At 39.0% G+C, this 12,262-nt stretch overlaps 1 protein-coding gene across 12 annotated transcripts in view; it reads left to right on the forward strand.

Annotated features, from left to right (window-relative positions):
- BCAS3 (BCAS3 microtubule associated cell migration factor) overlaps positions 1-12,262 on the forward strand; it is a 296,591-nt gene that overhangs the window by 18,259 nt on the left and 266,070 nt on the right. For all 12 annotated transcript variants that reach the window (XR_015807899.1, XM_088176980.1, XM_088176982.1 and 9 more), the window contains exon 7: positions 2,304-2,376. Coding sequence is in view for 11 of the 12 variants with exons in the window: in XM_088176980.1 (XP_088033106.1) it covers positions 2,304-2,376 (73 nt within the window). In the remaining variant the exon portion in view is untranslated. The remainder of the gene's footprint in view (positions 1-2,303; positions 2,377-12,262) is intronic.

A 12,262-nucleotide genomic window follows, 5' to 3' on the forward strand; every position in this document is an offset into this window, starting at 1 on the left:
TTCATTTCAATTTTGTTAAACACTGTGTGTGCAGCAGGTGTGTGCAACGTCAGCACCTCGCACATGCAAATAAACACAATTTTACAAATGAAAATTAATCCAGCAGAACTTGGGAGATTAAATCCCACCCCCAGAGCTGGGAGAGGCTCCTGCCTCCATTAGAGCATGGCAGAGGCCAACACATGTCACTCTGTGCAATCTCATGGATGGGACAGCTATTAACCTGATTTAATGCCCTCAGAGGCCTCCCAGGAATGATCCTGTCCTGCACTATTAATATTTACATTCTGGAAGTATTGAAGTAGAAAATGGATTTTTTTAAATCGAGTCATTGTAGACAGAAATCAGAAATTTAAGCACCTATTGCAGAATTTTTGCAAATCTCTGCTGTGGGTATTAAATCTGGCATTGCCTTCCTGGTCATGAAACTAGACCATAAAGAAACATCTGAATTTGTGTCTCTAATATATCCTAGTGAAAAAAAAAAAAAAAAGAAGGGAAAAAGTAGAATTAAATAGTTCAGGTGAAATCCTGGCTGCACTTAAATCAGTGTCAGAATTGCTGGTAGTCAGCATTTCACCCTCAGTGCTGGGAACAGAACAAATGGAATTCATCTGGTACCTGCATTGGAGAAAACAAATTACTTGCCAGACTCTTAAGAAGACTTTTATGTTTCATTTATCAATTTACAGGTCAGTACATACAGTACAGGTTTGACTCACCAAAGAGCTTGAAATAATAGGAATAAAAAGAAAATCCATCTGGCTGGTTTAGGTTACTTGTAAAGCTATTGTTGATGGTGGATTTATTGATGTGACCCATTTGACTTTATAAATACCCAAAGGTGTAGGAGGGAAGATTTTTCCTTGTACAGATGAGAGGACTCAACAGTGTTTGTTACAAATTAAATGCATGTACCTGAGTTATTAATAATTAACAGTCTGCTATGTCAAAATGTATATTGTTAATTGTGCCTTTCTGAATAAATGATTTTGTTTTGTACAGCTGTATTTAAGATTTGAATTTTGAGCAGACTGTATCACTAATACTCTTTAGAGATCAAAGGGTTTGGTGTGTAATGGAGAAAAAAAAATAAAATTCCATTATTCACCACAAACGTGCAGACCTATGGATGGATAATTAAAAAGGCAAAGGTTGGAAGAAAATGGAGGAAAGTTAGGACTGGTGGTATTGGTTGTTACTTTGTTGTTTAAGTTGGGTAGAAACATACCCTGGAATTCAGTTAAACATTGTTCACAAGCAAAAGTGATTTTTTCTTTATTTTTTTTTTTTAAACCCTCAATTTTAGTTTTATTTCTGTTTACACAGCAGTAAAGCAAAGTTCTCCAAACTCTTAAAATCCCATTTTAAGAAGTGTGGCATCTTTAACAGTCTGCTGTGCTGGGGTGAAGGTGTGACTGGGGCTGATTCCAGTGCCAGGGCTGATTCCCAGTACCAGGGCTGATTTATTCCCAGTACCAGGGCTGATTTATTCCCAGTGCCAGGGCTGATTGATTCCCAGTTTCAGAGCTGATTCCCAGTGCCAGGGCTGATTCCAGTGCCAGGGCTGATTGATTCCCAGTGCCAGGGCTGATTGATTCCCAGTTTCAGAGCTGATTCCCAGTGCCAGAGCTGATTCCCAGTGCCAGGGCTGATTGATTCCAGTGCCAGAGCTGATTCCCAGTGCCAGGCTGGTGCCACTGGTGTGGCAGAGGATCCAGCATGGCACAAACCAGCTCTGCTGGGCTAAAAGTGGATGGGATGTGGTGTAGGAGTTGTGGTTCCACTTGGAGGTTGTTTTCTCAAAGGTTTCAATGTCCTGGTGGTGGAACAGATTGATGTGGTTTGGATTTCATCTCCTGTTTTCTTGGGCACAGGGCAGGGGCTGCAGAGGCTGCTCTGAGCTTGGCACTCCTGGGTTCCATTTTTACAAACTGGAAGCCGAGGTGTGAAGCCCAGGCTGGGCCCTGGTGCAGACAATTCTATAAAAAACAACCAAAAGTGAGCAAGAAGCACCTTGTGAGAATCACAGAATCCCAACCCCAATGGGATGAGCACAAAATCCCTCCCAAAGCCTGGCCACGTTTTGCTGCTTGTGTTGTTTCTCATTTTCACCTCTGTCAAGATCAATCCTTCAGTGCTCACAGCTCTGCCTGTAATTTGAATTTCTGTCCCTGATCTTGCACAAGCTGTGAGTTTTGTGTTCTATTCAATATATTGGTCCCCAGCCTGCACTTGGTCAGTGTACAAACAGTACATAGTGATTTGCTTTTTTTCTTTTCTTTTCTTTTGCCTCTTCTCAGGTGCTCAGAAATGTGATAATTTTGCTGAGAAGCGACCTCTGCTTGGTGTGTGCAAAAGCATTGGATCTTCTGGGTAAGAATGTTTTTTTGTGTATAAAAGGAATATATAAATTATATTGCCATCTGGAAAGCTCAGTAGATGACATCTTTAAAGATTTGTTCCTTTTTTCTTCATGGGATGGAGATCCCACACTGGGATGTGGTTTTAAACTATTTTTTGGTGTGTCAACATATATTTTCCTATGACTTAAGCTTTTGGAAAGGAATAAAAAAGAGACTCTTGATATAAAATAAATAAAGAGGTATTTTAAGTTTATTTTCTTCTCAGTGGAATCACAACTTTATGATTAACCTTTTCTGATAATAATTTAGGTCAGAATTATTATTGTGAAGTGTTTAAAGCCATCTCTGTGTCTTAAAAAGTAATTTTTCAAGCAGCAAATGAATTACAAATACCAGGCATTTCATTGTTGCAGCCACACACTGTTTATTAGCAAAATAAATGTTAAACCTCCTTCCCTGAGTTAGAAAAATCAGTTTACAATCTTGTTTCATGCTCCCTACAGAATTGTTGTATCACTGCTCTTATAAAATTGGCCCTTCAGATATTTTATGTTTGATTCAGACAATGCACAGGATTTATATCTCTACCTACAGGAAAATATTTGCTTTTCAGGAGTAATCCTCTACACAACCATTTAATGGCTGAGCAGTTGAAGTAAATCTTCTTACAGTTGTAAGACTAATTCTGTGCCACACCTTTTTCAATTAAGAATTTAATCACTGTGTGTGTGAAGGAAGAACTGTCAAATCTTTGCCTTTCTCTGTTATTACTGTGTTCAATTGCATATTAATGTTACCTGCTTTAAATGTTTGAATTAAAATCCACATAAGGCAGAGAAGTGAATTTTTTTTTTCTTTATGTATTTACAACTTGCAAAAACCAGTTTATGGTGATTTTTCTCCTTTGCTTCCCTGCCCTTTAACTATTTTATAATTTGGAGGTGCAAATATTGCTCTGTCTTTATCCAAAAGGATATGTTGGTTTAATAAAGATCTTCTTCACACTCTTGTTTTAGAAGCTGAGCTACACAAAAAGATAATTATTTATTTATTGTGTTATTATATTCCTCAGTTAATGGAAAAGAATTCAAAGATTATGGGCAGTTGCTGCTTTCCCCAAAAGAAAAGCCCCTCATGTGTTTTCAACACCATAATATTGTCATTTCCAAATAATTTGTTGTTGTTACCATTTTTTTAATTAATTCCCAGATGAATTTCCTGCTAATAGATTTTGTTTTCTATTCTTGGATGTGCTCATTTTGTGCTCATCAACGACACGGAACTTTTACCTCACATCTGATTTTCTGGCACACACATTTTTGTATTTTAAAAATCACATTTTTCCAGCTAATAAAATGACTGAAATCTTTCACGGGGGGGGTTGGACTGGATGATCTTTAATGATCTTCCAACCCAAAGCAGTCCATGACTCACTGGATAATCTTTTCAAAACAATTGTTTTCACAGCCCCCCCCAAAAGATGCAATCCTGACACAGAAATAGGAAACAGATTGTGGTTTTTGGCTGATATTTCTCTGCTGGTTTAGAGGTTGGTTCAGTCAACTTCAGTCTTAGATGACAAGATTTGCAAATTAAAAAGAAAACCAAAAAAGAAAGAATATCTAAATTTTGGGGTCGTGGAGGGTTGTAAAGACATGCCTGCTTGTTCCTGGTGATAAAACAAATCTTCATACACATAAAATTAATTGATGGGTTTGGTGCATATTAATGAATTTCCTAGATGGTGAAACATGAAGATATCCCTGTCCCCACATGGGTTACTGAAGCCATAGTTTGGAACAGACTGATCTATAAAAACACTTTTAAATACACCAGAGAGGTCCAAAATCCACTACTTCTGTTCTGTTCAAATGTAAATATTCAATAAATACTTCAGTTTATCTAATGGAGAAATTTAAAGGGAAACCAACCTGGATAATTTTGTTTTATTTTAGGCTATTAAAAAAACCCCAGTTGAGAATAAATGGGTAGATTGCAAATTTGCCATTCAGTAGATGATACTGATAACAAGAAAGCTGAAAATAATCAAAATGATCATTCCAGGAGGGAAATAAAAGCACATGAAGGAGCAGGGACAGGGAAGTCAGAGCCCTTGTCCTGTCACTACATGTTCTTATAAATAGAATTTCTCCAGGTACTGGATCTCTAAACCACCCTTACAAAAAGCATTTGATATTTTGGTTCCCTTGTCCTGTGTCCAAATAGCCAAATTATTTTGCTGAAAGATTAGCAGATTAAGCCAGAATCTTACACAGGCAAGTATGATAATCAGCTAATGATGCAGGTATAACTAATTAAACAATCAGTAATAGATGATTAAAAAGTAAAAGTTTGAGGCCTTAGGGGAGAGTGAAGTTGTCCCTTCAGCAGCCTCTAGCTCTGTGTTGGCTTTCCAGCTTATATTTTTAGAAAAATGAATTAATTTAATGATATCGAGTGGTGGGGAATTTTGGATGGCTTGAAGAATTGGATGGAGGTCCTTTAAGGGCATGAGAAGCAAGAGGTAATCTTTATTAATCATGGGAGGAGAGGGGAAATTAGGGTAAATTAAAGAAGGAGGAGTAGTTGGAGCAAGCAAAATGTGTAACTTTGGCTAGCCAGCATTTTTTTTTTTTTCTTTTTTCCCCTGCTGATCTGTTTACAAGGCAAATCAATTGGCAGCAGATTTTCAGGAAGCCTGTGCTTTATTCACATGGCTACTGTAGATGAAATTCCTGCTAACCTTCACCCAACTCCAGCTCAGCAATGTCTTTATGGGAGTGCTCAGGTTTAGGAAGCAGCTTCTCATGAGTAACAGCACAATTAAAGTGTTAATATTTTCTCAATTAATATTTCAGAGTCGTGTGAGCCTGGCACAGTCACTGAGTTGTGCTAAAATCCAACTCTAAGTGTCCATAGCTTTGAATTTTCAAAATGAGAAATTCATTTGTCAGACACAAACAGCAAAACTCCTGCAAGGATCACCCAAGAGGAGGAAACGAGTTCTGGTGAATGAAGTTTTTGTTCCCAGTTGTGACACTGCTCAGGGCAGCTCTCCTTGGAATATTTTTCCTGCAAAAATCCAGTGGGGATGGGGAGGACTCACCTGGCTCAGCCCTGCCGTGGGCTGTGCAGAGGGTGTGGTCACTCCACGTGGATAATGCAGTTTATTTTCTGAAATCACCCAGAAAAATGCTCTGGGCCAGATGGTTGTGATTTTCCATTGTACTGGGCGCTGTGAAAGAGATTTGATGAAATTTGTGAAATATTTGTGGGCTTTTATTGAAGACTGTGCAAAACTCAGATTTTTGTGAAGGTTCTCAAGCCTAGAGAGCAAATTTAATTGAATTATTTTATTCTAAAAAGAACAGTAGAACCTCTAAGTTAGGTAAAACCCTCTCATTTCTGTTACTTTGAGGATTTGAGTCCCAAAGGTTTTGGTGCTGCTCCATAACTGCAAAGCCTCATTAACTGCAGAGTTGTGTGGTGTCAGCTGCCTTGCAAAGATTTCCTTCCTTTCCAGCATATGAAAAACATTCTCCTCTCTGATTTCTTTTGGGAAAATTCAGTTTAGCCTTAGCAGGTTATGTGGCAGCTTTTAAGGATCCTGGGAGAGGCAGGAATAAATTCATTTTAGTGATGTTGGATGAGGTTGTTCCATGCTAAAGATAGAATCTCCATCTTAAAAAGAACTCTTCAGATCCCAGCATTTTCTCTTGTAAGTTGTTTCTGTGATTAGAAAAATGTATTTTTTTGTCGTGTTGAAGTGAGGTTGGCTGGTAATTCTGTGAATTTGGTCACGGATTCCAATGCCAGGGGATGGAGCTTTAATGGAATAAGGTGTTGTTTCCATGTGTAAATACCAAGGGCAGGAAAGCTCTGGAGTTCCCCTGATACTCCAAATGTTTGTCTCAGTGAACCTAGAGTAAAAAAATAACCTTTGAACTATAATAAACTGTTAATCTTGGATCAAAACTGGGAGAAAATGACTATTTGGGGTCAAACCTTGACCAGCTGGTGAGAACCATGGGTAGTTTTGACCTTCTAAAGCTTTGATTTATGAAGCTGTAAAAAGATAAACCTTTTCCAAGGCATCCTTGGGATGGAGTGGAGGTTTGGGAGAGCAGATTTCTGAGCTGAGGCACAGTTTTGTTTTACTGCTGTTCCAACCCCTTTGTGTGCAGTGATGCAGGGAGGGGATGAAGGGATGGGAAGGATGGAGGGAAAGAAGTCCAGATAAAACCAGCTGGAGCACAAAGCTGCCCCCAGTAACTTGTCAAAAGATGCACCACAGGGAAAAGATAATGCACAGCACCATTACAGGCAGGGCTGCTGCTTCCAGGGCCACTTTAAATTCCACTTTAAATTATTAAATACTGTAAACGCTATAAAGTTAATTAGAAGAGGAACAAACTCTACAAAGATAAATGTGTTTTCAATATGTTTCTCAGGGAGGGTACAGTAGAAACCAGTGAATGAGAGGAAATTTATTTCTGGCAGCACTCTAGACATGGAACTGTGGTTGAACTTTTTACCCTAATTACGTCCCCACTAATGCCTGCAGCGGTCTGGAATCAAAGTGGCCCTTCAGGCCCTGCACAGTCTCTGATGTGGCCAGCGTTTGTTGTGTGCTGAGGGTTACTTCAGAAAAAAAAAAAAAACAAAAAAAACCGGAATATTGTGACAGGATTTTTCAAAATTTCTCAGTTACCACCCACCTCACTTGTTGCCTACAAAAATAGAGTAATTGTTTGCATCTGTGTGTTTTTGTCTGTCTTAGAAAGAACTGTTATAAATCAACGGGAGCAGTTGAGGATTGTGTTTTATTTTCTTATGTGTTTTAGGGTTATTCCTGTGTTCTGTACTGTAGGAAGGATTTAAAGGACACTGGAAAGCAGAAATTTCAGGATGATTGAAGTTGTTCTCTTTTCCTGAGGACACTTAAAGCCATCACATCCCAGTGGGCTCACAGGGGATGCTCTTTAATCTGATTTTTCCTAAACAAGTGCTGTCACTTCTTGCTCAGAGTTGGAGCAGCTGATTGCAAACTGCTTCAACTTCCAGGCCCCTTTCCCTTTCATATATGGATAAGCTCCTTTTAAATCTCCAAAGTGGAGAAAACATAATTAAAATACAATCTGATAGAATTATTATTTTTATTTAGTTCTGTATTTTTTTAAGCAGAATGAATGTATCTTAATAGCTTTAAATTTGCAAATTTCAATTGATAACTCAGTAAATACTTCTTCAGTAATTCCAAATAGAGATTTAGAATGCTCCTGCTTTGTGAAAAAGCTGTAAGGCATGTGCTTAAAAAAAGATCTTTCTTAATGCCTTCTTTCTTTTAATTCTGACCAGGTAATGTATTAGAGCAGCACCTGAGAGACCCCTCACACATTTCTGGATGGTTGCTCACAAACTTATATTTAAAATCACTGGTGATTCAAATTATTAATAAAACATTTTAATGACAATATTTTACAATGAGGCAATAATAAAATAAACGAATGTTTTAATCAATTTTGCTTGCACAATTTGAACAACTGCATCTCCCATTTCAGCCTCAGCTGTGTTGGGTGACTGAAAATTCTGTGTTCCTGTGTGCCTTTCCTTAGCAATTGTAATTCCTCCTGGGAACCACCTTTAACTTGGAAATTCCTCCAAATTTAATGAGGAGTGCTCCAGTAGAGGAGGTGGCTGCATTGTTGTCTTTACTGAGAAAAATGATATAATCTGAAGTTTATTTTTGATGTTAAGCAATTCGTGGAGAGTTTCAACTTTTAAGAGCACTATAAGAAAAAGCAGAATGTTCCTTTTGCTGCACGTGGGGCTCCACAAATAATTCTTTTCAGGTATTATTGCATCATTTCAACCCAGCTTTTGGTGAGTTCAGCTGTGGTGAGAACTCTGCCCATCTGTAGAACATGGCCTGTGATTCAAGTCATAAAACACAGTAAGAAATACCTCAGAACATATAATTAATGGGCACTTGGGAAAATTCTGGCCTACCTGATGTGACCAGAACCTCAGAGCAGCTTTGCTGTTCAGAGCACTTTTCAAGTGCTTTAACCATAAGATCTAAGCTCATTCCTGCTCAGCTTCAGTCATACACACTCTAAAACCCTCTAATTATTTCTTGGAAACGGGATTGTTTTCAAGCTCCTCAAAAATTGTAATTTGAGCCATAAACTGGCATATGAACAATTAAAATTTAGCAGAGTCCTGTGCAGCTGACAGACATCTTCTAATGATCTCCATCATGCAACTGCAGGCAGAGGCTTCTTAATACCCAGGTGATGAAGTGTTGCACAACCCCTCTGCTTTCTTTACAGCATTAATGACACCAAGGGCAAAAGAATTTGGGTTTGGACAGGTCGGTGCAAGGTTTTGTGCTTAGTGCTGGAGCCCCAGAGTATTTCTGAGGGCTCTGGGACAGCCTGGAGCCGCTGGCTTAACGTGGCCTTTGTTGGTGCTGATGGCATCTGAGGGGAGAAGGTGCCTGTGAGGCTCATGAATCACCAAGGGAGAGCACAAAAAAGGGGGAAAAAAAACCAAAAACCAAACCTGGAATCGAAAGGAATGGGTTACAAGAAACAACAGGATGAAATATTTGGTCCTTTGCAATGGTTGTGGCAGGTAAAGCTTTGCCAGTGCTGGGTGTTGGGGCACACACCAGGTGGGGATTCAGTGCACACAGGTTGCAGAGGAACGTGCCTCAAATATCTGCAATAATTGTGTATTTGCTTAAATAGTCAGCTGCCATCTGTGTTAGCTGTGCTGTCTTCTGGTACACCATGAATCAGAAATACTGTCAGTACAAATGCCTCAGAATAAAGGAAAAAAAAAAAGCTGATATTGCCTTGGAGTGTTAGAAGTGCTGGCACTTTTAAAAATCTGGGTCTAGCTGAGGCTCTAAGTGGCTCCACAAAATCCTCATTTTGGGTTCTACATGTGCTTGGTGAAATTTGGCTGGAGCTGAGGTATTTCAGCATCAGTTTGCCCTCAGAGTTGTGCTCCCAGAAATGTGATTTTTTTTTTTTTTCCTCTTAAGCTGTGACATGTGGCTGTCTCCTGATGTGCAAAAATTGCTACATTTTTGATTTTGGTCCATCCTGGATGATCTTGGTGATCTGTGTGACTCTTACTGCAATACAAATTATGTGCATTTATTTCAGTGGTGAGTTCTGTTTCATTTGGCTGTAGGAAGGGCAAGACAACTCTTTAATTTTGTGGTTTTTTTGTGGGAAACACATCAGATTGTGGCTTAATCAGAAATATTAGTTGTTGATAGAGGTATGAGAAATGCAGTTGTATTCTGTCAGAACTTCATTTTTGCTGATGTTCATGAAGATTTACAGAAATATCTCCAGTTTCATGCATGCTCATAGAATGATCAAAGACAGCCAGTGCAGGTCCATAAATTGTGTATAAAAGATCTATTTAGTTACACACTAGCAAAATCCAATCCAGAATATACCAGAAAAAAAAAAAAAATCATCCTGCTCTTCAAGTACTCTCCTCTCAGTGATGGGCACGGCCAAGCAGAGAAACAAATGTGCAGGGATGCTGCTAATCTTGCTGAATTAACTCACTGGGAACATGATGGGACAGCTCCTGGGGAACATGTGGCACTCTCAGTCAAGTGGAAAGTGTGTCACACTCGGGTCTCCACAGCTCAGGAGGCAGCTTTGTGCTGGCCTTTACACTCCAGCAGCAGGAGTGCCACATGCTGGGGACACCGAGCTCTTGGGTGGCTCTGCTGGCTCCTGAAATGGAAAAACAAACCCAATAAAACCCCCTCAAACCTAGAGAGAATCTGGTGATGGTGATGAGAGGGAGGGAGAGCATTGAGCACAACAGTTAAAATATGTGTTGTGCTGCTGGAGGGGGGAAGAGCTGCCAAAACAAGGAATTTGGGGGTTCTATTCTGGTGTTTTTAAGGATCCCCTTTCTATTTTTCCATCATAGTATCTGGATTGCTCTGGGTGATATCTGACAAAAGATATCTGAGGGCAATGAGCCTCTTTGTGTCCTTGACAGAGACACAGAAGCCAAAAAGCAAAATATGCACCAATTCTGTCAGGCACTAAGAAGTCATTTCATAAAAATAAAAAGATCAAAATGTTGGAATAATCAATATTTGCACAAACCCAGCCTTAGATTTTTCCCCCTTTAGCTGATGTCTGACACCTCAGCTAGAGATGGGCAGTGAAGGAATTGTTGGTTTCGTGGACCAGCAGTGGATTAATGGTTATTAATGGAAGAACTCAGCTGGAAAAGTCACTGTGGAGAGCTCTGGGCAGCCTCAGGTTCTGTCACAGAGCATGACCAGAATTATTCAGGAGACACAAACCAGTCCCTCAGTGAACCCTTCAGTCCTTCCTGGGTCATTCCAATGCACTTGGACCTGCATTATGAAGAAATGCCTTAGTGATGAATTACCACAAAATTATTCATTATGATTTAAAAAAAAAAAAAAAAAAGGTAGATTCCTGAGCCTGAAACCTGACTCATTTTACCTGTTACAAAAAGATTTCTGCAGAGTTAGTGGCTTCTTGTGTCACAGGCAAGTAATAAAAATATTTTCAGTGAAGATGGTGAAGTACAAGGAAAAGGTGAACTTTTTTTTTTTCTGGGCTGATAGACTTGATCAAAATATTTGAGGAAGATGCAACAGTGAAGTTTGTATCTCCTGGTGTTGAACACAACAATTTTAGTGCTGTATCAAATAACTCCCTTGTATTTAAAGGATTAGATTTAGGACATGTGTCTAAGGTTGGTGCAGGTTTTTCTTATTTAAAAATAAGTGTTTCCATGCTTTTTGCAATTTGTGGTGCACTTAAAATGTCTCTGCTGCTTTGTAATTCAGTGCTGCACACACATTTTGGTGGAAGTGTCACTTTCTGAGAAATTTTGTGCTGCTTTTCCTGATTTTTGAATGAATCTGTTAAGTACCATGAATTAGAAAATTATTTACAGAGCAGAGTTTTCAAGCTTTTATTGTGAAAAGATGGGGATGCAGAGAGCCTTTAGATGATCAAAGTCCTAAGAAAAGCTCTTTGTGCAGTGGTGTTTAGAATTGAATTTATTTTTTTTTTTAAAGCTTTCATTCTGGTGTGCATCCCTCAGAGAGTTTTGCCCTGCTGAAGAGAGTTTAGAGGAGTTTAGTGCTAGACCTGGAAAACAAACTTTACAACTTAAGGCTTCAAAGTTTTTTTTTTTTCTTTTCTTGGTGCCTGGATTGTTCTGGGTGATATCTGACAAAAGATACCTGAAGGCAATGAGCCTTTTTGTGTCCTTGACAGAGACAACAGGAGCCAAAAACCAAAATATGCACCAATTCTGTCAGGCACTAAGAAGTCATTTCATAAAAATAAAAGGATCAAAATGTTGGAAGCACTCACCATAAAAATAGAGGACTCATTGTTGGTCGAAGTCTTTTAAGACAAGATTAGGTTGCTTGGTAAAAAATCATTTCTTTGAGCTTCTGGGACATTTTGTGCATGGCCTGGAAAGAGAAGATGATCCTTCCAGAATTGAAATCTGTTAATCTGAGCAAACCTTCTTCAGGGCCCTTGAGGAGAACAGGATTGCCTTTGTGGTCTCACCATATTCACAATATTGCTACAAAGATCATAATCAAATCTCATGCTTCAGCTTTCCAGTGTAAAGGTTCAGGCAGGAATTTTTCCAATATTCAATTAATTCACTCTGTGCTCTGGTGTTGTTTTGCTTCTTTCCCCTTCTGTGAAGCACCAGAGGTGGAACAGGAGAACTGTAACCACCCCTAATTAAAAACTTGGGTCACTCTCAGCATCCTCCTCATTCCCACATGGAAATAACCTTTTATCCCCAGCAACTTATTGGTAGATTTGATGCTTTATAGAATAGTAATT

This window comes from Sturnus vulgaris, chromosome 21 (assembly GCF_052056855.1).
Source record: "Sturnus vulgaris isolate bStuVul1 chromosome 21, bStuVul1.hap1, whole genome shotgun sequence".
Classification (NCBI taxonomy): Eukaryota; Metazoa; Chordata; class Aves; order Passeriformes; family Sturnidae; genus Sturnus; species Sturnus vulgaris.